The 25532-nt window shown below is 43.9% G+C and overlaps 1 protein-coding gene across 1 annotated transcript; it reads left to right on the forward strand.

Moving 5' to 3' along the window:
• LOC126486486 (Fc receptor-like protein 5) lies at positions 1-25475 on the forward strand. Its single transcript, XM_050118687.1, has 13 exons — positions 1-64; positions 4410-4430; positions 5060-5305; positions 6592-6843; positions 7609-7893; positions 9251-9532; positions 12870-13148; positions 17421-17534; positions 18183-18210; positions 19489-19571; positions 19763-19825; positions 20171-20242; positions 24057-25475. Exons 1-12 carry the CDS (start codon positions 1-3, stop codon positions 20215-20217), a joined length of 1764 nt encoding a protein of 587 aa, XP_049974644.1. The 3' UTR covers positions 20218-20242; positions 24057-25475.
• The last annotated feature ends 57 nt before the right edge of the window (positions 25476-25532 follow it).

Raw genomic sequence — 25532 nt, forward strand, 5'->3', positions numbered from 1 at the left:
ATGCCTCCATCAGTCTCGCCCTGGGTGGTCTTCACACTGCTGTGGCTGACTCCACCGGTTGTGAGTGAGTAGACACTGTGGGTCTGGAGTGGGTCGGGCAGCATCCATCTCTCCCAACACAGGCCTGGCTGTCTCCTGCATTTCAGAGCCACAGAGTTCCCCATGTGAGGCTGTATTCCCCAACTTTCTACACCACTCAGGATTTCCCCTCCTGATCTCAAGGAAAACAGTCCCGGGTGGAAAATGCTTCAGCTGGCAGAGGAAGAACTGCGACAACAGCAATGATTAAAGTTTCACCTGGTTTTCTTTTCTTTCACGAATGCTTTGTGAAGAACAGAAAGTGACTTGCACTTGTTTGTTCACTCTTACCCACATGACAGCTTTATTCGACTCCCTTCTGTGCCGGGCTGTTCCTGGTCTTGTGCATGAGCTGACCAGGGATTCACATAGAGGACAGCTCCGTCTGCACATTCATGACGGCCGGAGATGGACTGGGCACAGAGAGAACACTGTGGAAGTCAGAGGTGGCCACATGGGAAATCAGGAAGGGGAGGGCACCTACAGCAGCTGACAATGTTACTGCTCATGGATACACACTTCTGTCAGTTCATACCTACAAAATGTTTGCTTTTTACTAAGTTTTAAATATTGGAATTAAATGTGGGTCCACCTAGTAAAAAAAATCTTAGACCCCTCTATGTGCAATATTGCACACAATGCTGAAGACGGTGGGATGTTTCATGCCCACGAAGAAAGCAAGAGCTTTCAGCAAAGCCAGTGAGCGAAAAAAACCAGCTGGGAAATGTAATTCCAATTAAACAAAGTCCCAGTGGGTGGCAGAGACAGGCAAGTATCTACACACAAATCAACTGGTAAATAGCTCCTGAAACACAGGGGCTGGGCGGTGGATGGGGCAAGGACCCCACAACTGCAATGAACTGTTATCTCAGAAACAGAAGCACATCCTGGCATGGCACAAGAGGGGCAGGAGAAGAGAGGGTAGAAGAAAGAAGGGGAGGGGTAGAGAGTGTCACTATGGTGCACGGGGATGCGGGGTCAGAGTTTGGATTCAAAACTGTGTTACTACCTACTAGCCACTTAACCATGTTCTTGCTCCCTCTCTCCCTCCCTTCTTTCCTTCCCTCCTTCCTTCTTTCTTTCTTTATGGAAAATGGATCCTTTCACACATATTATAACCTTATTACGATTCCCCCTCCCTATATTCCTCCCAGTTCCATCCCATCTCCCCTCCATGCAAATCCACTCTCTTTCTGATTCTCATTAGAAAAGAACAGGTTTCTGAGAGATAATAATAAAGTATCATAAAATAAAATACAATAAGGTTAAACAAAAACTATTACATTGAAGTTGAACAAGACAGACCAACAGAAGAAAAGACCCAAGAGAAGGCACAAGAATCAAAGACCCACTCATTCTCACGCTCAGGAATCCCATGAAAACACTAAACTGGAAGCAAGAATATATACTCAGAAGACTTATACCCAGTGTAGCCCTGTGCAGGCCCTGTGCATGCTGCCTCCGTCTCTATGAGTTCATATGAGCTCTGCTCATGTTGATTCAGAGGGCCTTATTTTCTTGGTGTCCTCCATCCCCTCTGGCTCTTACACTCTTTCTGCATCCTTTTCTGCAGGGTTCCCTGAGTTCTGGGGGGAGGAATTTAAAGAAGACATCTTATTTAGCTCTCTCTCTCTCTCTCCAGGCTGTGGGTCTCTGTATTTGTTCCCATCTACTGCAGGAAGAAGCTTCTCTGATGATGGCTGAACATGCACTGATCTACGAGGATAGCAGATTACCATTAAGAGTCACTTAGTTACTATATACATACATACAAACGTATATGTATATGTATATGTTAAGGCCAGTAGTATCTCTGGACTTCCTAGTCTCTGGTTCTTGGTCACCTATAAAGTGCAGTGTTGGGTATGGGTTCCATCTCGTGGAGTGGGCCTTAAGTCAAATCAGTTACTGGTTCATTACTTACACAAGTTTTGTGCCACCATTGCCCTAGCATGTCTTTCAAGCAGGACACCACTGTATATCAGAAGGTTTGTGGATGGCTTGGTTTACAGCGTGAAGAGTACCTTCCTTTACCAAAAATACTAGAACATTGGAGTAAAGGCTCTGTAGGCACCAGTTCAACATCTCAATGTTCAACGAGTTGTGTGGGTATTGTCTTCATCAATGGGGCCTTGCTGCCAGATTGAGGAAAGCAACCTATAGTCTTGTCAGCAGCCTGGGCTGTTTGGAGATTCCCACGGGATCCCTTTGTCCAGCAACTCAATTAGATATAACCCAGGCCTAGTAGTAGAAGTTTTGCTTGGTGACAAAAGATGGCCTGTGGGACTCTGTCTCCCCCATTAGTTAGTAATTTCACTTAGACTGTCTCCATATATGTATATATTTTAGGAAGCTTCTACTGCATTAGTTTCTCATACTATCCCTTAAATGCCATTTAATTTTAATTGTCTCTCCCTATATTCCCTCCTTTCAACCTCCTCCCCCTCCCTCTCCCCACTTGATCCTCCCATTCCTGTCCCCTTCCATCCATCCATCCATCCATAGTTATGCATTCTATTCCCCTTCCTAATGAAATCTATCTGTATCCTCTAGTCCCTTACTCTACACCTATACACTGTGGTTGTATAGATCATAGCTTTGTTATCATTGACTTAATAGTTAATATCCACATATTAGTGAATACATACTCACTCAAAATGATTTTTTTCTAGTTTTCTCCATTTGTCTGAAAATTTCATGATGTGTGTTTTGTTGTACTTTGTTTTTGTTCTTGTTTTATATGGATGGATAATATGTCATTGTTTAAATGTACCACATTTTCTTTATCCATTCTTCTGTTGAGGAGTTTCTAGATTGTTTCAAATTTTTGGCTATTTTGAATAGAGCAGCAGTGAACATGATTAAGCAAGTGCGCAAGTGTCTGTGTGGTAGGATGAAGCCCAAGAGTGGTATAACTGGGTAGTGGAGTAAATCGATTCACATCTTCCTAAGGAACAGCCACCTGATTTCCACAGTAGCTCTACAAGCTTGTACTCCCACCATCAATGAATGAGTCTTCCGCTTATTCAACATCCTCACCAACATGAGCTGTCAGTTGCTTTATTGATCTTGGCCATTCCAACAGGTGTAAGATGGAATCCCAGAGTAGTTTTGGTTTACATTTCCCTGATGGCTAAGGATGTTAGACATTTTGTTCAGCTAAACAACTTTCTTATCTATGAAATGGCACTTAAGTTATAATGTTACTGACAAAGACTATATGAAATGATATGTGTAATTGCATACCAAGTAGGAGGTCCTCAAATACAAAAGCTATGGTGACCGTGGCATGTGGTGACTACTCACTTGGTCTCAATAAAATACTAGGGTTTAAGTTACCCTTCCATCATTTCCAAGGAGACAGGGGATGTGTCTGTCACTCACAGACAGATTTTCATTGCATTGCCCAGTAAACGACTGGCATTACAGAAAATTCTTTCAAGTGAAAGAATCAAATCCATCCTTTTTCTGGATCATTTATAAATTAATAAACCCACTAAGTTTTGCCACCTTTCTCTCCTTGTTACTCACGTCTCCAACCTGGCCTGTTTCTACCATCACTAGCCTAGTTTGTTTGTTTAACTGAGTCATTATTCCAAAAAATCTCAAAGCTCTTCCATTCCACAGCAGGCCTTCTGATGGAGAGCAGCCTTACAAGTGAGCAATAAGCATGCACACAATCCAGATAAGCCTGGATAAATACTCTGAAGAAAGTTAACCTTTGCATCACCCAGCTACAGTATTTCCCATCCTCTCTGTGGAAGGCTTCTCTCTGCCAGAACACTCTGTCAAAGCTTCACCTTCTGACTTCATCACATTCCTGGAGCTCTTTCTATGGTTCTCCGTGGCTTCTACAAGAAAATGGGAGCTACTCACGTGGCCCTGCCTTCCTCCCCAACTATATTTCTCTCATCACTGCTCACCTGCCAGAGCTGCTCAGGCCACCTCTGAACACCAACACCCTTTTTTCTGTGCCTCTCTTGCCTTGATCACCCTCTCTGTGTTCTTAGGCCAGACATAAGCATCAACCTTCACTTGGATGGTTCCCGTGTTCTTGGTCATAATTTCCTTTGCTATCATTGTACCTACCTTCCGTATTATACTTGTTGCCAGAAAGTAGCACTTTTAAATTTATCTTTAAAGTTCAAGGGCAATATCTTCATATATACAGACATATGACAAACAGTTGTCAGCATTTTTATAAATGAATTTTTCATGAGAAGTAGTAAAATGGATATGGAAAGATATTATCGTTTTGAATAAGAAAAAGAAAGTTCTTACTTGTACTTTCATCTCTAACTCTTGACTTTATTGTTTATTTTTGTTTCCAGCTCCTGTCAGTAGACAATATGGTGAGTCCTTTTTTCTGCTTTGTGAGTCCTTGGTAAGAGTTTCTCCCTAATGTCTTGTATTTTCCAGCTAACGATGATGGGTTTTAGTGAAATCGGCTTCTATGAAACAAGGCAGTTAAGTGCATGATCTCTCAGGCTTTTCTAGTGTCAAAACCTGATCATAAAATTACTTTTTTTTTTTTAGGGAAAATGCAAAGTTGTGATTTTAATGATTCTGTAGTTCCTTTTGGGCTTATGAATGATGAAATGGCAAAGGAAGAGGTGTTTTATCTAGGACCCTCTTCCAGAGCAGGCTAGTTAACCACTGATGTTACAGTAAAGCCTGCTATCTTTGTTCCCAGAGATTGTCTTGCCAGATTGCCATCAATGGGCAATCACTCTTCCCTGTGGGTGGTGAGTGTTCTCGGATGTTAAGCAGCCTTCAGTCGTCAGTGAACTTGGTGGGTAGGGCTCTTGGGAATGGCCCAAAGCCAGGTCCTCCCTGCTTATCCCACAGGGCCATCAGTGAACTTGGGGGGTAGGGCTCTTGGGAATGGTCCAAAGCCAGGTCCTCCCTGTCTATCCCACAGGCCCTTCTGGGGCTGAAACTGTGACTTCTCTGCTACAGACTAATTTCCTCTCATCCTCAGAAACTGCACCCAAATCTGTGATTTCTCTTGAGCCTCCATGGACCACTTTCTTTCAAGGAGAGACAGTGACTCTGACTTGCTATGGATTTGGCTTCAACTTACCCCAGAAAACAAAATGGTACTGGAATAGCAAAATAGTAGAAGAAATCCAAGGACACACCTTCAAAGTCCGCGTGTCTGGAGTGCACCAATGCCAAGCCGACAACTTACATCTAAGCATCCCTGTGCACTTGCACTTTTCCAAAGGTGAGATAGAAGAGAAATAAAGCTTCTGACCCCATTCAGTCCAGTTTTCTCTATAGGTTTAATTACTACTCACCACAAATGAACAACCCGTTCTATTTCGTGCCATGAAAACTTAATCTCTGTGTAAAATTAGATATAGAACAAAATTATCTTAAATTTAAACCAAAAAAATAATAAAGTTTAAATTGTCTGTATAAAATCTAGTCTGTCTAGTAGGCAGTAACTTCAAGTAGAATATACATAAGGTATAGTTGTTACTAACAGTTAATTTAGTTCAAGATGAGTCAAATACATCCACCCACTTCTATCCCTGTGGTCCTTAAATTTTGGTCTGAATCAGACTCTTTGTGACTACACAGAGACTTGAGACTTACCCTGTATTTACAGACTCAAAACTTGATTGTTTTTAAGATTTATTTATTTATTATGCATAGAATGTCCTGCTGGCATGTATGCTTACATGTCAGAAGAGGGCACCAGATCTCATTATAGATGGTTGAGAGCTAACATGTGGTTGCTGGAAATTGAACTCAGGACCTTTGGAAGAGCAGGCAGTACTCTTAACCTCTTAGCATCTCTCTAGCCCAAAACTTGATATTCTTGAACCCCAAGAATATGTAGTGTTTATAAACTGCTCATGGAGAAGCAATAAAACTATTTAAATATTAGATAGAAATAAGTTGATTGATTTTTTAATAGATACACAAAGGGGGGAGGGGTCAGGGAGGGAGAACCTGATCTGAAGTTGAAGTAGTGTCAGCCTGTGACAACTGCCTTTGATTTAGTAAGCAAGAAAAGACACTATTAGCAAGGAAAAGGGAGAAGCTATGCTGCTCTTTGGTCTAATGATTCCCTTGAACACTTACCTACTGAAGCATACAAATCTACACACCCCAAAATGAAGGACCCTAAATGGACAGGAAACCTTATTAAATTATATTGCTGGTATAGAGGGAAAACTATGGCTACTGGAAATCAGTTTGCATCTTGAGAAATAAAGTACTAGCCAAATAAACTAGCAAATAGATACAGAGTAGATACAGATTATTAAAATCCCCTAAGAGAGAAAAAAAAAAAATACAGAACCTCAGGTACACCAACATGGGAGAAGGAACTGGAAGATTGCATTCCCAATGGTGACGGAAACTTTTTTACTTACCTTCTGCTGCCCCACTTTTATCAAACTGCAGGTATGTGTTTGAACTAAGAACACTCTCTCTAGTTGCACTTCCTGTAAAACCTACTTGGACAGGAATGAAAAAGTGATGGCATGCCATGTTTCACAGATCCATTGGTGCTTCGAGGCCCACCTGCTGTGTTTGAGGGAGACTCTGTGGTTCTGAGGTGCGATGCAAAGAAAAGTACATCACGAAAGAGCCTGACATTTTACAAGAATGCAGTCCCTCTGCAATCATCTGGTCGAAGTTCTGAGCTCGTTATTCAGCACGCAGATCAGAGGGCCAACGGTCAATACCACTGCACTAAGGAGGGGTTTTGGTCCAAAATTTCTTCCAATACAGTCAGAGTCCAAGTCCAAGGTACAACTTTAACTATTCTGAACAGATTTTTAGTCATAGGCAGGCTCTCTGTGTTTGTAGAAGCAGAATAGGAAGGAAGGGTGGACTAGAAGTCCACTGGGAGAAAACACAGTCTTTTGGATGGAAAGATGTTGGTAACCGAAAGCGGCACCTCTCTTTTGCCAGTGTTTGGTGAGCAACACCACTCCACATGCTGGTGCTGAGGATGAATTGGGGTTTTCTGAAGAATACTTAACTGTAGTGTAATGTTTTACTCTTTTGGCTTTTAGGGAAATCCACCACCAAGTTCACAAATAAATCACTCATGGAGGCTTATTCTTAGTTATGAATGCCTGGCCTTAGTTTGTCTTGTTTCTTGCCAGTTTTTCTTAAATTATCCCATCTAGCTTTGGCCTCTGGGCTTTTATCTTTCTCTGTCCCTATCTTCTTTCCTTCTTACTTCGTGACTGGTTGTGCAGCTGTGTAGTTGGTGGCTGACCCCTGAAGTCCTCCTTCTCTCTTTCCCAAATCTCTGCTCCAAAATTTTTCCTCATATTTATCCTCTCTGCCTGCCAGTCCCACCTACTCCTCTCTCCTTTCTCCTGTTCCTTTCCCTTACCCTGTTCCTGCCTTGCTATTGGCCTTTATTAGACCATCAGGTGTTTTAGACTGGCACAGTAACAGAGCTTCACACAGTTAAACAAATGCAACATAATCAAAAGTAACACAGTTTAACATCATATTCCCAGCACACACCTGCTCAGTGGATGGTTGTGGTCTTTCTAGAATTATTCCCACGTCCTGTGCTGATGGTCAGACCCTCTGAACTCACAGATGGAAGCCCGGTGACACTGACCTGTTGGACTCAGCTCCCCGCACAGAGGTCAAATGTCCAGCTCCGGTTCTGTTTCTTCAGAAACCTCAAGGCTCTGGGGTCAGGCTGCCGCAGCTCCTTGGAGTTCCATATCCCTGCCATATGGACTGAAGATGCAGTGTGGTACCAGTGCACTGCAGAAACAACGGATGCCCAAGTAAGCAAACGAAGCCTGCCAATCAGAATTACTGTGCAGAGTGAGTATCATTCTGAGATTTCCCGGGTATGGACTGGTTATGCAGAAGGGCACACCAGCTCGGGTCACTAGTCTCTATAGATAGTACTTCCTCATGCTTGTGGAAGGTGAATGAGGAAAAATATGAAACTCGTGTGAATATCCTTGATGATCTTTGAACCAAGAAAAGAAGGGGGGTTGTTCTTTGTCTCTGGATGCCTTTAGAGAAAGCTACTTCTTAATCTCCCAGACTTGTTTTCCTCCCAGAGCTATAGTCCTAAACTGTGAGCTATGGGGCAGCCTTGGATGAATGTTCTGCACGGCCAAACAGGTTTCTAGAACACTAGGTCCCTGGTACAGGCTGCTTAAAGGCAAGAAAGACAAAGGATGAAGTCTTGGCAAATAAACAATTCCACCTTGATGCCCTTAGAGATGGCGCTACACACACTATCACTTTTCCCTAAGGCTCTAAAGCAACATCACTTTATTAAGCATGACTGTCAGCCAGTGACTCTGCCTGACTGAATTTGGTCCAACACACAGGAAATCTAGTTGAACACAGTAGGGGACACATGGTCTAGGCTATCACGAGTGCGGAGGGAAGGAAAGAGACAGCATTACCTGTGAACTCACTCCCATTCCTAAGAAAACCCTATCGATCTGTTCATGGCTGTAGGGAATGGGTGTTCCTATGGCTACTGGAGGATGGACAGGTCAGAGAAACCAGAGGGCATGCTGTCCAACAGTCATATCAGTGGTTCCCAGCACAGTCTCTCCTTCAACACAACAATGCGTCCCACCCTCTATTCAACTACTATTTTTTTTTTTAGATTGAAGACTAATTTAAAAGGCCAGTGTCCTCAGCCAACATGCCTAAAACTGTCCCCACACACATACCCTTCCTTGGATTGCACGTCTATCCTGGACGCGCCTGACAGATATACTAGAGAAGTTAAGAAATGCCAACTTGAGGGCAGCTTATTATTTACATCAGTGCCCCATTCCCATCGACTGTGCTGTCACTGTACTCGGGACAGTCGTGTTTGATGTCGAGTCCCCCTTTCCCTTCAACTCTCCACCAGTTTTGCTAAGTGTGGAGCACTAGGTGACGTCTCTAGAACTGCCCTATCAGGATGGGAAGACATGAGGTTAATTTGGGCAGAATAGCCTATATTCCTGGTCCATATTTTTGACAAGGTCATTGAGGAAAACGGGTCCTTTTCTTTAGGCAGAAAACAGTCTCTGACCTCTTTCCACTTCCCAGAGAGCAGCCTAACTCTACTCTCAGGCCGCTTCTCACATGTTCTGCCTCTCCCACCCCTCATTTATGAGCATCCCGTCACCAAATGTCCCACACGTGTCATTCTTATTTTATTTAGGAGCTTTTGCAGACTTCCAAATACGCATCATCCCAGCCTCAAGGTTAGTGTTTGAAGGGCAGTTGTTGTTATTCAACTGCTCAGTAAAAGGGGTCCCGGGGCCCATCACACTTTCCTGGTACAAAAGAGACAAACTGAATAAGGAAACAAAGATCACTAAGTCCTCAGAGGCAGAATTCAAGATCTCCAGGGTAAACAGCAGTGATGCAGGAGATTATTACTGTGAAGCCAACAACAGTCGCCGAAGCTTTGTCAGCAAGGCAGTGGCCATCACCGTAAAAGGTACGTGTTGCCAGCATCCTCTAGGAATGGATCCTAACTGCACAGAGCTCCTTAGCGGGACTCAAGACAGTTGGGAGGAAGTGGATATTGTCAGTTACCAATAATCCAATGTTCTGAATAAGCTACCAACCATTACTCAAAGACTAACAGGAAAAACTTAGGAATAGAAGGGGCTGAGGGAGGTGGGAAGTCTCAGAAAGTCAAGTTGAGGAAAATACGCAGTGGTTAGGAATACACCTTTCATAAACCACAGATCACTTCTCAGTTGAAATGAATTGACTCCTCGTAAAGGAAAACCAGAGGGAGGCTAGAAACATACATCTTGGGAGAGATACCTCCTGACAAACCTGCTTACGTGAGCCCTCACTGCTGTGTCTTCAAGCCCTGGCAGCATGCTCTTTTCCTATCCCCAGGCTCCTACAGTGAGATGCTGTGGAGAATGTGTTAAGAGCTTCACCAGGAGGCCAAGAGAGTCCCTCCCTCCTTCTGACCCAACCTCCATCTATTGGTTTTATCATGAGACTGAAATCCTAAGGCCCCCAGACCTCAATACCTCTCTCTGTTCACTGAACATTTGAACTATTATTCCTGTGCCCAGGCAATGGAGCAGGGAGAAGCTACCGTCCATCAGAAGTAAGCAGCAGCCTTCAGGATGAGGTCACTTCCAGGACAGGTCAAACCCAGGACAGGTCACACCCAGGACAGGTCAAACCCAGGACAGGTCACACCCAGGACAGGTCACACCCAGGACAGGTCACATCCAGGACAGGTCACACCCAGGACAGGTCACATCCTGGATCAGGTTCCATGCTCCAAAAGGCTAGAGCTCCTATCCACAGTGACTCCTTACCTCCCCCTGCTCACCTGTAAATAAAGAGGAACATTCTGGTCACCTGGAAACCAGAAGGAAGGACCTCAGGACAGCACCCTGGAAGAGCATGTGAATTCAGAAGGGAGAATATCCTGGAGCGAAGCACTAACGACACCAGAGACTGCCATGGAGTCTCAAAATGCAGAAGAGCAAAGAGTTGATCTGGGAAAGGGTGTCAGTTCTGTGGTAGCAAAGCACAGACACCTCCCCTCAAGGCATCATTTCTGTAAAATGGAGGCTAGTCAAATAAGGAGCCAGGAGGGCCAAGGCCCAAGGGCGGGTGGGAAGGAGCAGATGAGCAACCAGCTTGACTTTCTAGGATTTTCATGACCCTCTTTCCAGAAATCCATTAAGCAAATGGGCTTGCATTATGTAGTTTTCTAGACCTTTGTTGAATAGTAGTGGTAAGAGATATGTCAGGTCCTAAAGAAACCCAGGATGAATGGCTAACTGTGGTGCCTATTAGCATACCAAAGTGTGTGCTGGCCTCCAGGATCTCTCGGGCAAGTACTGCTGCAGAGTCCCATCCAGGCTCTTCTCAGTTCTTCTCACCCTACCCCCTACACTAAACTTCTCCAGCCCATAGACTTCCCTTCCCCCTACTTCTCATTCCTATACAACCCTGCCATTTGGGCCATTCACTCTCTTGTGTCACCCTTCTTGGTCCTCCTCTCTCGCTGCTGGCACCCCTTGCCCTCCTTGAATGGCCCAGTTCACTCTGTTCAGTCCACTACTTCCTCTTTGCATTCTTCGACTTTCCCACAGGTCTCTGGCTGTACTATCCCTCATAACAAAAACAAAAAACAAACAAAATCCTTCTCTTCAACCATACCTTAGAGCAAGCGGTCACGCCCTCATTTTATTCAGTATACAAATCCTGGTTGATCATTATCAAGGCCACTTGTTAACATCAGAAAAGACTCACTGGAAGAACAAATTTGCTTCTATTTGTACTTGGATCTTTGTTCAGGAGAAAGTAAAAATCCGGTGGTGGTGGTTGTTTTTCAAAGCAATAGAACATATTGTTGAAAACTACTGGTTCTGATGTGCCAGCCTGTTTATAGCACGAGAAAAGGGGCCAGGAGTCCTAGGTAAGTGAGAATTTGTTGCAAGGCTATCTTGAGAGTAAGGAAAAATAAGAAATACTGCATAGCCAATTCAGGGAAGAACTAGAAGATTTCTCACAATAGAATATATTTCTCAAAATAGAATTGTTGTTTTTTTGTGAGGTTTTTGACATTCAGTAAGCCAGAAGTCTCCATTATTCTATTAAGCCCTCCAATTATCTCCTTCCTGTATTTTCCTGTCTCTGTTGCCCTTGGTGCTGAGTGCTTTGATCTCATTTTCCCAGCCTCATGACTTCTGCTTCATAAGGCTTCTGATAGCCCCAGAATCTACTGGGGCTCCACTGCACTGAGCTCTTTATGTATTAGAGTCTCATCACTTTTAGGATTATGCTGGCTTGCCCTGTCACCTGGCGGGAAGAACCCAGACAGTACCCTGTCCCTTTAAGAGACAAGCTCCGCCCACTTCCAATCTCAAACTCATTTTTTGGCCCACAGCTCTGTCTCTCTCCCCTCTCCTCTCTTCTCTGTCTCTGTCTCTGTATGTGCCTCTCTTTCTCTCTGTCTGTGTGTCTCTCGGTCTCTCTGTCTATCTCTCTCTCTTTCTCTGTCTATGTGTCTCTCCCTTCCTCCCCTACTATCCCAATACACTCTTAAATAAACTCTACATTCAAGTTCTTTTTGCATCACGTATTTGGTTTCCCTCCTGAGTTCCTCACCTGCCATAGGACATACCAAGGTCCATCTCACGCCGATTCTTTCGATCACTGTGATAAAGAATTGACCACGACCAGCTTGGGGAGGAAAAAGTTTATTTCAGCTTACAGTCCACAGTTCATCCTCCAGGGAAGCCAACGCAGAAGTTTGACACAGAAGCCACAGAGGAGTGCTTTCTTCAGTAGCCCAGTACCACTTACCCAGGCATGGCACCACCTACAGTATACTAGGCTCTCCCACAGCAATTATTATAATCAGAACAATGCTTCAGTTGGGGTTTTAACATTGCTAAGGTCAAAAGCAGATTATAAACCAGTGTGTATATTGTGATCTCACGTACGTGTCAATGTATTTAAGTGTTGATGTGAGTGTACTGACACAAAGGAAAGATACAAAAAAATCTAGCTGTGATGGTGCAGAGCTATAATCTCAGCACTTGGAAGACTACAAGTTAATGTTCAAGGCCAGCCTGGTCTATCTAATCAGACTCTATCTCATGGGGAAAGAAAAACAATGGAGAAGGGAAGAAAGAAAAGGAATGGAGGGGAAAGACATGAAATACTAAACAGATGTGAGCCCTAGAAAATGAAAATACAGGACAAAAATTCTCATTGTATTTTTAATATATTGGGGTTTATTTAAAAATAAAAGACACTAGTATGAACTAACTCACTCTCTCCCTTAGTTCCAGTGGCCCGCCCTGTCCTCACACTTGGGGTCCCTGGAGCCCAGACTGTGGTGGGGGACATGCTAGAGCTTCACTGTGAAGCTCTGGAAGCCTCTCCTCCAATCCTGTTCCGCTTTTATTACCAAAATGTCACTCTGGGGATCAGCTCAGCCCTTTCTGGAGGAAGAGGGTCCTTCAACTTTTCTGTGACTGCAGAACATTCTGGAAACTTCTTTTGTGAGGCTGACAACGGCCAGGGGCCCCAGCGCAGTGATACTCTGGCTCTAAGTGTTATAGGTAAGTTAACTTCAAACCAGCCGTGCAGGGGCAGATCATCTCTCTACCATGCCCAGGAGGCAAGGTTGGAATGTTTTTCACAGAAGCAGCTACTGTGTGATGTCACAGCAAGCCTTCTGCCTCCGAAGTCTCTTTGGGTCTTACATACTGAAGAATTTGTACCTTTCCTCCATTAGTCTTATCCTGCCTGATAGCATTACTCTCCATCCATTGTGACCAGAAATATCATCTACCAGAGGATGAAGGCTTGTCTGGCCAACAGTCTTAGGTGGAAAGAGAAAGTTCAGTGTGTTCTGTTAACTGTGCTACTCCTTAAGATGAATCTGTACCCATCATCTGGGTATCCTGGTATCCCTGGGTATCACCTGGGTATCCCTGATGGTCCTAAACTGAAGATCCTAAAGACCTGCGTGTGTTATATCCCACTCTTCTTGAAAGCTCCTCAACTGGACATCTCTGGAAGGGATATTCCACTCAGGGTTGGGCTTCTTCAGGCTGTCTCTGCACATGAGACTCTTTCTTTCATCCAGATCTTCCCTGACACTTCTCTCCCTCCCTCCTCACAGCAAGTCCTACTGATATTCCTTCCCATGTGTTCCTTAGATTTTTCTCTATTTCCCCCTGCCATCAGCTAGCCAAATTCATTAATTCAATGACTGAAGTGCCACTCAGTGCCCCATCTGCTCCTCTCCTGCCCCACTTCCATACACTTCCATGCCTTTCCACTGTTTGATGAAGAGTCCTGACTGAGTCTCTGGCCTCCTATTGTATCACACTTACTGGGCCCTTTAACTGCCTCTACCTGTTGCAGCAACTCAAATGGGCCGGCTTAGCTCCCATCCTCAACCTCTGCACATACTGCCTGCTCCATAACCTCTCCATGAAGTCCCTCCACGCTAGATCCGGCCGCTGTTCCACAGCAGGTCAAGCCCACTTCTTTTCCTAGCAGTCCTCTCATTGCTCAGAGCCCAGCTTTCAGTTGTGTCTCTATTTTCAGATTCCTCAAACATGTTTGTGTTTTTGTGTTGTTACTTCAGAACACATCCAACATTACACATACATTCTCATTCCCCAAGACTGGAATAAATTATAGATGAGTTTTGAGAAAGCCTCTAAAGAATAATATAAAACATTTTGCAGTCCAAAAGGCCTTCACTGTAGAGGGCTGTGCTTAGACGGAAGGAACCAAGGGCTGCTTTTCTCCTCAGCCTTCCTGCCCGCATCTCCAGGGTCTCTGCGGTCCCAGCTGTGGTAGGGGACATGGTAAAGCTTCATGGTTTCCCCCTCTCCAATCTTGTACCATTTTTATCACCCTAGGGAGCAGTGCAGCCCTCTCTGAAATAGGAAAGTCCTTCAACCTCTTTCCGAATATGAAACACTTAGGGAACCACTCCTGTGAGGCTGGCCATAACCCGGGGTCCCAGCACAGTGAGGCATGGTGACAGTCGCTGTCACAGGAAGGCTGGAACAACCAAACGCTGGTCAGCACCCACTCCTTCCAGCAGCTGACCGCAGGGGCTGTTTCCTGACTTGGGGTCTCAGTACACAGCTGACCGCAGGGGCTGTTTCCTGACTTGGGGTCTCAGTACACATAGTTCCTTTCACCTTTCACTATCCATTCTAATCTTTTGGCCCCTCTTTTCTTTCCCCCTCTTTTTTCTTCCCAACAAGTCTCCTCCTACTTTCTTACCTTTATTTATTTTTGCTCTACACTTAATCAGGGTTCCTGCACAAACATGAGTTAGGATCATTTATTTAAACAAGGGTAACTTACCAGATGCCACACTACCGGGAAATAAAGCACAAACTATTTTTATAACAGGATCACATTGCACATTTAGCTATAAAACCTCTATTTTTAATTTATAATGAATTCTTTACCCAGTCTATCAGGTTGTCTCCAGGTTTTATTGTGTAACAGAAACATTACCATAGAAATCCTGCAAGAACTGTACACATGTAGTTATATTTATAATATATAATATATATTGCTATATAATATATTAGCATATTTATAATAAATGTATTATTGAAAACAAGTTTTTTCCACATACACACACTAAATAGGCCTTAAAAACACAAAATCAGAAACCATAATACACGAGCAAAAGGTCAATAAGACAAAAAATGCCCCAAAAAAACAATTTTAGATTTAAAAAAAAAAAAAGTCTACAAAAATACCGTGGAGTTCTTTTGTGTTGGTCATCCGCTGCTGGTCCTTAAGTGTGGTTGCCTTAGACTTTCTTTTATTGCTGTGAAGAGACACCACGCCCAAGTAGCTCTTAAAAAAGAAAACATTTAACTGGGACTTGCTTACAGTTTCAGAGACTTAATCCATTTTTATCATGGTAGAAAACACGGTGACAAGCAGGCATGGTGCTGGAGCAGTAGCCAAGAGCTGCAGGCTGATCTGTAAACAGAGAAGTGGGGCCTCGGCACGGGCTCTTGAAACCTCAAAGTCTAACTCCAGTGACAGTTTCTCCAAGTCCAGTGAGACACAACCTCCTGATCCTTCTAATCCTTTCAAACAGTGCCATCCCTGCTGGCTAAGCATCCTACTCAAACTACCACAGTGGTTAATATACCTCGTGAGACTCCAATGGAGAAAACTAGCTTTTCCTTTGCAAGCAGATATCAGTTGGAGATAGTTTCTTGCTCAGGGCTGTACGTCTGTGTCCATTTCCTCCTCCTCAGTGTGGAGTCCTATCTGCTGGCACCTGTGCAGGCCCTATGCCTGCTGCCACAACAGTTCTCATGCTTATCATTGCTGTTGTACCTGGAAGACACTGTTTGCTCTTAAAATCTTTCCGCCTTTTCTCCCCATAGCCCCCTGGCCCTGGCAGCACAAGGAAGACACTTAGGAATGAGTTCCAAAGCCCACATTCCCTGCACATTGACCAGTGTAGTTCCCATCTACTAAACTGCAAGAGGACGTTTCTCTGATGATGGCTGGGGGAGGTGCTTCTCTATGGGTACAGCAGAACGTCATAAGGACTCATCTGATTACTGTGTTACTTTAGCAGAACAATAGTATGCCTGGTCTCAGGTTCTTGCCCACCAGAACAGTGGAGCATATGGGCTCCATTTCATGGAGTGATCAATTACTCCCACAAAGTTTGTGCCATTATTGCACCAGCATATCATGAAAGCAGGTCACCATTGTAGACCTCAGGTTTTGTAGCTGGCTTGGTGGTCACCTTTTTGCCTCTGGAGCACTGAATAACATTTTTTACCTACTTGATCTCCAAGAAGATTGTAGGCTCAAAGTTTATGTGTGTTTTTAATTTTGTAGACGTTGTCAAACTGTCTGTCATTCAAAAAATGCCTTCAGTTTGCATTGCCAAAACTTCATCATTATTGTCAATCTATTTAAAAACGAAAGAAATAATAGTTTATGGCTGGGTTTAATTGCATATTTAATTAATAATGAAGATGAGTCTTTTGTATATTTATTGGCAGATGCTTTCAAGAATTTGTAGAATGCTTTTTGCTTTCTATTGAATATTTTTGTACATGAAAAGCTATTTTTGGGTCAAAGCTTTCAAATGTGTCAACTGTTTTATTTTATTTGCTAGTGATACTATTTGTCCCTTGTAAGGGTAACACATGTGAGAAGCAGAAGCTTCCACTGAGGTTTCATTTTCATTCAGCTCCCGTGTCCCACCCTATCCTCACACTAGGGTCCCTGGGGGACATCTCTGCTCCCTCTGGAGAACGGGTGTCTGTCGACATCTCTCTTCTGGAAACTTCTTCTGTGAGGCTGACAATGTGCCTAAGGCCCAGTACAGTAAGGAAGTGACACTTTTTTAAAGCACTGGTAAATCTCTCATGCTCAAGCCAGATGGGACCAGAACATATGCTTCAACACACAGAGCTCACGATGAGTGACCAGGAATGCCCTTCTCCAAGACAAGTACCTGAGCTAATGGCTCCCTGCACCCTTATACTCCGAAGTGGTTCTTAATTGGTGCAGCGGAGTGAGGCTTTAGGGAACATCTGGGAACTTCCAGCTCATCCGCGCTGCCTCTCCTCCCCGGCCACAATCTGTCTTGACCCTTAGCCTTTCCTTGGGCACAGAGATTCAGTACCAAGACAAGCTTCCTCACCAACAAACAAGCAGAGCAGAGCTGTCTCCTGCGCCGCAGCCTCAGGACTTCTGCTCACAAAGGTTCCTCTCCTCCCCGATGCCAAAACACCAGTTTGAAGACTCAGAGTCATTCAAAACTGCACACCTCTTCCTGGTCTTATGTTTGGGTGCCCTCTGCTCCCCAGACACAACCAAGAACAGAAGAGTTCCTGTGGCTGCTGGAGTCGCCGGGGGACTGCTCGCCGTGGCTGGCACGGCTGCTGGAGTGCTGCTTTATTGCTGGTTCTCTAGAAGAGCAGGTGGGTGGCTCCCTAACCGTGCCCTTCCTATCTCGACTCTGGTCCTGCATGCCCACACTGACTATGTGGCCATCCCTCGGCTCTCATGAGCGCCTCCTCCTCCATCACACGATCCCTCACCTTTCTCTTCGGTCCTTCAGAAGTCCTGTTTACCAAATATAAAGTTGCTCAGCCACATCGAGAACAATATGGCTCGATGGGATGTCATTTGTAAAACCTCAGAAAGGGCAGAGGCTCTGTGTTCATAAGATTCCCTAAGGAATGGGAAGAAGAAAAGGACGCTAAGAGATGGAAATCAAAACAGAACCCAAATAGAATTTGGTCCTTTGCTGCTTTTTTAAAATGTGTAGCAGTTTTATAGATGATCAGGTCTATTTTCCTGTCTGAGGCTATAAACTCTCTGTAGTCATTAATGACCACTGCCATTTCAAACCCAGGTTAACGGGGGACAGATTAAGAAGTTTCCTTTCCCTTGAGGCCAGCATCAATAATTCAGTTGTTTCTATTCCTCCTCCATCCATCAGCAAAGCAAAGACTCAAATCTCAGTAACGAAAGTTCCTGGCAGTCTCTGTGTGAGCCACATCTGAGCTGTCTCCTAGTCCCCACAAAGGTCCCCTCTTCCTAAAACACAGTGTCTTCCTTTACAGGGGGAAAGTCTGCCTCTGGTGACTCCAGGTAAGAACATGGCCTTATTTCTGGAAGTAATGAAACATCCACAGGACAAAAAAATTAAAGCAAATCTTATTATCACTAAGAGCACAATTTCTACAGTGTTGCTGAGGTGGGTTGTGCCCAACTGATGCTGCTCCTCCTTTGGGTTATCTCCAGCCAATTCCCTGAAGCTCCACCTTAGCGACAGACAGCAAATCCTCCTTCCCACGTCAAGTAGCAAGTGTTTCTCATTTATTAACCCACTTCCTTATACCACTGTTAGCTTGACATCTAAATGATCACTTTGGCAACTAACAGGGAAATTGAGGTTCCCTTTGGGGGTTCTTATTCTCATTAATAAAAGAATTTAGAAACAAGTTTAGAAGAAAACTCAGTAACAATTTTATTAGAATTTAAGAAAAAAAATATAGACAGGATAGGTGAAAATCCTGGTGCTACCAAGGAGGGCAAAGTCAGGCCTTTTAAGGTGAGCAGCATGGAATAGAAATCGTTTATTAAAAAAATAAATATCACACCCAAGAATGGAAGTAGGCTAGTGAGCAGAGAAAAAAGCCCAAAAGCCAGCCGACCATGTGGTAGATGGTTTTTAGAACCCCTCCCTCCCATTTGTAAGTCTTGGGCTATGTTTCACACATATTCTCTTTGTTGGATAATGCCAAGGTGAGAAAGGGCTTCTAGTCTTCCTCTGCAAACTTGGCTACTTTCACAATAATCATGAAAGTGCTTTTTTAGTCATTTTTCTCCTATCACAGAGACATTGACTCCATCCATATCCTGAGGTGATATAGCTTAATTAGCCTAGAAATCTGTGGGCATGGCTGGCATAGTCAAAACCCATGCCAAGAGAAGTGACTCTGTCAACAAATAGTGTCTGTGGAGAAGTGGCCACCAGCCTGCATCCTGAAGGCTCACAAACATGTCACCTCCCATGGTGGCTGTGTCCAAACCACCAGAGTTCCTTGGAGCCTAGCTGATCTTTGTTTCTCTGAGACTGGTACCTCTGAGAAGGGTGTCAGGCCTGTTTTAAGTCTTGGCTCTTCCCCTTTCTAGTTTAATAGTGTTAGCAAGTTACTTAGCTTTCTAGAATGCCCATTTTTTACACACATAAACCAGAAACAATGCAGAACTAAATATATCTAAGTACTAGCCGGGTGCCTCTTACATACCATGTGGCCATAAACCTAAAAAAAAAAAAAAAAAAAAAGGAATAATGTTGACTGAAAACCCATTAAATTGATGATCTCACTTCCTGACAAACATCAGTGTTTCTATATCTTACAGGAACCCTTCATATTCAGAATCCCAGGAGCCCACCTATTACAACGTACCAGCCTGTATAGAACTGCAGCCAGTATACAGCAATGGTGAGGACAAGGGCTGTCCAGTCTCTGGTTCGGCAGAAATCACAGGATACATATTAGAACAGGGTCAGGAAGATGGTAAAGCCTCGAGGACTATAATCCTTCCATAGAGCAAACTGGCCAAGGGAGGGGCACATAGCTGAGAAAAGAGGCTGACTCCTTATCATCTGACACTTTATCTTCTTCCTAATCAGACCCTAAAGGAGAAGTGATTTACACAGAAGTACGGTGCGCCCTACAGAGATGTAAGCATGCAGGTAAAATCTAGGGAAGTCTCCATTCTTTGCTATTGCTCAGCCTCCACTTCCTCAGCAGGTCTGGGCCAGCCAGGCACAGAGCCTCTCCTCACCAGCTTGCTGGGGTTTCTTACCTTGCACCTACAGTGTCTGAAACTAATCCAAAGCTACCATACAGCACTGCCTTCTCCATTGCCCGTGAACGAGCTCAGGATGACTGTTACAAAATCATCGTGTAGCTCCCGCTCAGCTTCTGTGTCTGCACCTACAAGGTGGAATGGGGCTGTCGTCCCTGCTTTCCTAGTTTGGGCAGCTAAAACATAGCACTGTAGATTGGGCAGCTGAAATAACAAATATTTGTTACAGTTCAAAAGTCTCAAAGACCAAGACCAAGAAACCAGATGGCTGAATGAAAAATAAAGACAGGTCTGCTCGAAGGTAAGGTTGAAGGGAGGGTTTGTCACAGATATGAGAGAGAGAACAGTCAGAGGCATCTGGAAGAGTCCAGACTGAACATGGCCAGCAGACTGAACTGAGCCAGGGGGAGGTGGCCACCCAGGGAGGACAAGCGGACTGAGAAAGATCCAGGAGCAGAGTCAGCCAGGAGCTAAAATGGCTGGGTTCTACAGGAGAAAAGAGCAGCCAGGGGAAGGGACAAAACCCAGGGGCGGGAGAAGTTTAGGGTATGACTTGGATATGCCAGCCAGAATGACTCTGTCCCTACTTGTGAGTAGGGACCAAGAAAGACTGGTAACCAGAGTTCACTTTGGTATGTTAAATAGGCACCTCGGTTACCCATTTGTCCTGAGTTTCTTTGAAATTGAACATCCCTGCTTTTTGTTGCTGAGAAGGGGCAGCATCACCTCTTCTGTAACTACTTCTAGCTGAAATAGGGGAGTCGTTGGGGATCCGGCTGGAATGGTGGTCACAGCCAAGAAGGACAAAAGGAACGCAGGCTGGAAGACAGTTGTTTTGCTTGCTCTTACTGTCCAAGTTCAGAAGGACCATCTGGGGCTCGTGAAGAGCAGGCTGCTTTGGAGCAGTCTAGGACACAGGTTCCAAGGAACATCTGGGGCTGGAGCTTTGCAGGTAGTTTTAGAGCTGTATGACTCTTCAGCTGACTGGAAATCTGCTGGGACAGACTAGGAACCTGAGGTAAAGTTAAGGAATTTAGGAGAATTTTTATCTTAGGTGAACACTCGAAATTTCCATGCCGATGGTCTTGGTAATTGGAAGAGGGAAGAAGTCCCAAGACCAGGGAAATGGGAAGCCCACCCTCAGGTGGAGGAGACTTAGTGTGTTGATTAACAGGAGTACTTATCTGGAGTACATACACTTTGGCCTGTAACAGGTGGATACAGTCATGACTTCCTGAAGCTTATAAGAATTTTTTAATTTTAAAAAAGATAAAAGTTTTAGACATTTTAGCATTACCACTGTTCTGAAATCCACATTGTAGAAAAAGTAGTAGATTCACACCTTCAAGTCAGAGTAAAAGCTTGGGGACCCAAAAATATTATTCTAGGTTAAAAACATTAACACTTTTCCTATCTATCCAAGAAACTGGAAATATAGATTGGACAGAGATGTTTTCAGCATGATTGAGAAGCACTTTTAACTCTGTATTTAGAAGACAACCAAAGGAGACTTAAATTTGAGCTTGTGACTATGTTAAGAGTAGCAGTGCTTACCAGAGCCTGGATTAACCGTGTATCAGAGCTCCGTTGATTAATGGGAAAAGTCTGAACATTTCTAGACTTAGCATGATAACAGCATACTGAGGGTAAGGATGCTGAAGCATTTGTCATCCCTTTAAATGATTTGCACTGATACACATTAAATTACTTTCTTAGACCCTCATAACTTACATAAACTTTGAACTTTTTCTTTTCATCTAATTATTTGCCATAAGGCTCGGGTGCTTGGTTCCTAGGAGAAGTCATTGCAAGGCAGGTTCCTTTAAATGAAGGAATAGTAAAAAGTTACATTGAAACCTGTTGTGAGTGTATCTTTTTATCAGTGTGAGGTCTACCAACGAGGTAAACTGTGTCTGCGTCTGCCTTTCTCGGCAGGAAACCTAGTAACTCTAGGTTGCCTGATTTTATATATGAAATGAATTGAACAGGCAGCTGCAGCATTGCAGGGAGGAGCTGGGTGCCTGTTGCTGTTAACATAAAGCTACAATTAGCCATCAATATCATCAGAGACCTGCAAAGAATAAATTATAGCAGGAAGTATAATCCAAATGGCTTAGTTATCAAGTCAAATGGCAGAGACTTACTGCTGGATGGTTATCCTCGGCTCCTGTGGTATTTGGGTGTTGAGGCTAGAAGCAGTTGGTCTTTGGGTGTCACACAGGACAGACTACATTACAGCTTTGGCTGCTGCATGGAACAGCATTGGCCAGACCCAGAAAATCTGAGAGATTTTTCTGTGGAGAAGGAGTTTGGAAAAACTGACCCACTTTGGCAAGGCAGAGTAGAGCAGTCAACCCAACCATGCAGTTTGGGCAGAGTCCTGGCAGCAGGCAAAGCAGGGGTGGGGGCAGTTTTTCCAAGTGGTTAGAGTTACACTGATCCAGGTGAAGTTGACTGTGCCCTGGCATCTTCTTTGGAGCCCTTAGGATTGCTGCTAGGCACTGGCGTTTCTGTATATCATGGGAAGATTTTTCCATTAAACAGTTAAGTGCCATATTCAGCAGATCTCTGAAGAGTTTGAGGACTATTATCTATTAAGGATACCTGAGTTAAACAAAATTTGCTTGTTTTTAGTTACTAGTTTTAGACATAACCTTGAAAACAAATATAGGATAGTAAACAATGCTTATCTCTGTACATGAATTACATTTGTACTTAGCATGGCTTATGAGCGTAGTGCATTAAGGAGCACATTAAAAATTGATCATTTATAAGGTGGCTGAGCATTCACTTGCACATCTTAATTATCTTCAACGGTTTACAAGCTAGTATCTTTATAAGATCAGCATTTACAGCTTCATCTCTGTTAAGTTTGAGCCTTAAAAAATCTGAGTGAAGATTGAATTGAAGATCCTTTAGCAACTAAATAAAACTTGAAGCCATAGAAAGACTGAAAACTTTACAAAGCTATAAATACAGTTCACATAGAGACTGGAAATCTTAATTGCTTTCATCCTTTCATAGTGCACTATTATAGAACATACAGTTTCTTGTATGACTCAGTTTATCCAAATAGTTAAAGTTTAGAAAAGTTAGCAAAGACAGAGAGGCTAAACACAAATCTTCAAGTCAGTTACTGACTACTTGAGTAGACCTTAGGAATTTATAAACCTTATTTATCAAACATATGCTGCTCCTTACTTAAAATTTTTCAGAAGCCTAGTATTGAGCAATTAGCAAAAATAATAAGTGGTTAAACACGCATCTCTGAGTCATGTTCTGTTCACCTGAGTAGACCTTTATAACCTTAGGAATTTATTATCACATAAAAATCCATCCTAATCCAAAATATTTTGTAGACCTACTGTTGCCTCCTTGATCTAAAAAGGAGATACAATATAATTTAATTGTAGGGCTCAGTAGGACTGATAAGTTTTATAAGTGTTGCTTTACAACACATGGTCATCTAAACCCAAATGGTGGTGAAGTTACATTGCACAAACTCTTTTTTAACCTTAGTAAAGATGGCTGTCAGCCATATAGTTGCTATTTTAAGACATCTATTTTCTAATAGATCTAGTTTTTAAACAAGAGTTGAATCCAAGTTACATATACTTCCTTTGACAGCCCTTGGTGGCATGCCAAAGCACTGTTAAGAAGGCTGGCCAGCAGCTGGCCTGGGTCTGAAAAAGCCTGGGTTAAAACCAGTCTCGCTGAACATAGAGGACAATGAGGACTACTGAGACCCCAAGAACAATGGCAATGGGTTTTTGATCCTACTGCACCTATTGGTTTTGTGGGAGCCTAGGCAGTTTGGATGCTCACCTTACTAGACCTGGATGGAGGTGGGTGGTCCTTGGACTTCCCACAGGGCAGGGAACCCTGATTGCTCTTTGGGCTGACGAGGGAGGGGGACTTGATTGGGGGAGGGGAAGGGAAAGGGGAGGCGGCAGTGGGGCAGAGACAGAAATCTTTAATTAATTAATAAAGAAATAAATAAATTAAAAAAAAGAAGGCTGGCCAGGGAGAGGAGGGAGGGTGGAGGGGACCTCACTGAACAGGACCCTGAGATCTCCAAGCAGCACCTACATTTTAATCTCCCTTTCTTTCGACAGTGGTCACAAATACAGTGAGTCTGCGACACCTGTGGCTCCCCCTGAGGGCCTGCCAGCTCTGCTCTTACCCTGATGCTGTGGTCTCTTGGAGTCTCCTGTTATCTACTCTCAGGTGAAGCTGGCAAGTACCCTGGCTCCTGGGATGCAGAAGTCAACAACCTTCTCAGCACTCAGATGAGTTCACAAATCTCCCAGCTCCTGCCTCCACAGTGCAGCCCAGCATTCTCCGTGGGAGAGAGGGCACACTGCAGTGGACCGCAGTGCATCCTGAGCTCTGTGCACCAAGTGGCCAGGACTCGGAGCCCTACTGGATTCCCACCTGTCACTAGACCAAGTACTGCACATGGTATTTTTTCAATCTAGTGTTATTTTTTTTTTTTTTAGCTAGTGATAGCTGCTCTTGACCCAGGGAAAGTCATATGTACTGGCTTCCTCAATGAGCTTCAGTTTCGATGGCTGTTGCTTCTCCTCGATTAGAACTGTTTGACTGTACTGCTCTACCAAGTGGGAAGCAATGGACAATGGACTCATGATGAACTCTTTACAGCAGAGCTACATTTCACAATCTTTTAATTGTTTAGAACTTAAGATCTGTACCTGATATTGGTGTAACTCCTTTCCCGCTCAAGAGCTAACCACCCAACTCAAATGAATACCCCATACCCTAAGTCTTTCCTAACCTGACAAAGGAACCCCATAAAGTCCAGATTAGGAGCACCAAGGACAAGCTAATGCATCTTCAGTCATAGACAGTGCTATGTATTTGTAAATGAAGAATGACGAAGAAAGCAATATTGGACTCTATGTGCCTCCCAAGAAACTCAGAATCACCCTGAGTGAGAATGAGAGAAAATCTGGGTGGGAAATCCTGTTCACCAGGAGTTAAGGCTTCAGATCTCCATGTGCTTATGATCACCCAAGAACCTTCTGGACATGAAAGAGATCACCATCCAGACCTGGGTAGAACCTGAGACTCTTCATCTCTAATAAGCTTCCATACGGTGCTGATCCTTTAGTCCTGGGATCATACTGACAGCTGGGGCTCCATAGGTCTTGACAGAGACTAATGAAGCAGATTTGGCTACCCTCTGACAAACGCCACAGGGCATGTTCACAAGGATAACACATTCAAAGCCCCTGAACCATCCTCTGGCCAAAACCACTGTGGTGGTTTGAATAAGGACGCTTGGTCATCAGGGAGTAGCACCATTTGAGAGGGATTAGCAGTTGTGGGTTTGTCGGAGGAATTAAGTCACCAGGAGTGATTTGGGGGGATTCAGAAGCTCAAGCCATGCCCAGTGAATCTCTCTTTCTGCTGCTGATGTAGAACTCTCAGCTAGTTCTTCAGCACCATATCTGCCTGCATGCCACCATGCTCCCTGCCATGATGATAATGGACTAAACCTCTGAACTGTAAGCAAGCCCAAATTAAATGCTTTCTTTCATAAGAGTTGCTGTGTTCATGGTATCTCTTCA

The sequence above is a fragment of the Alexandromys fortis genome, unplaced genomic scaffold, assembly GCF_014885135.2.
Source record: "Alexandromys fortis isolate MF-2015 unplaced genomic scaffold, M_Fortis_MF-2015_v1.1 scaffold_152, whole genome shotgun sequence".
NCBI classification, from domain to species: Eukaryota; Metazoa; Chordata; class Mammalia; order Rodentia; family Cricetidae; genus Alexandromys; species Alexandromys fortis.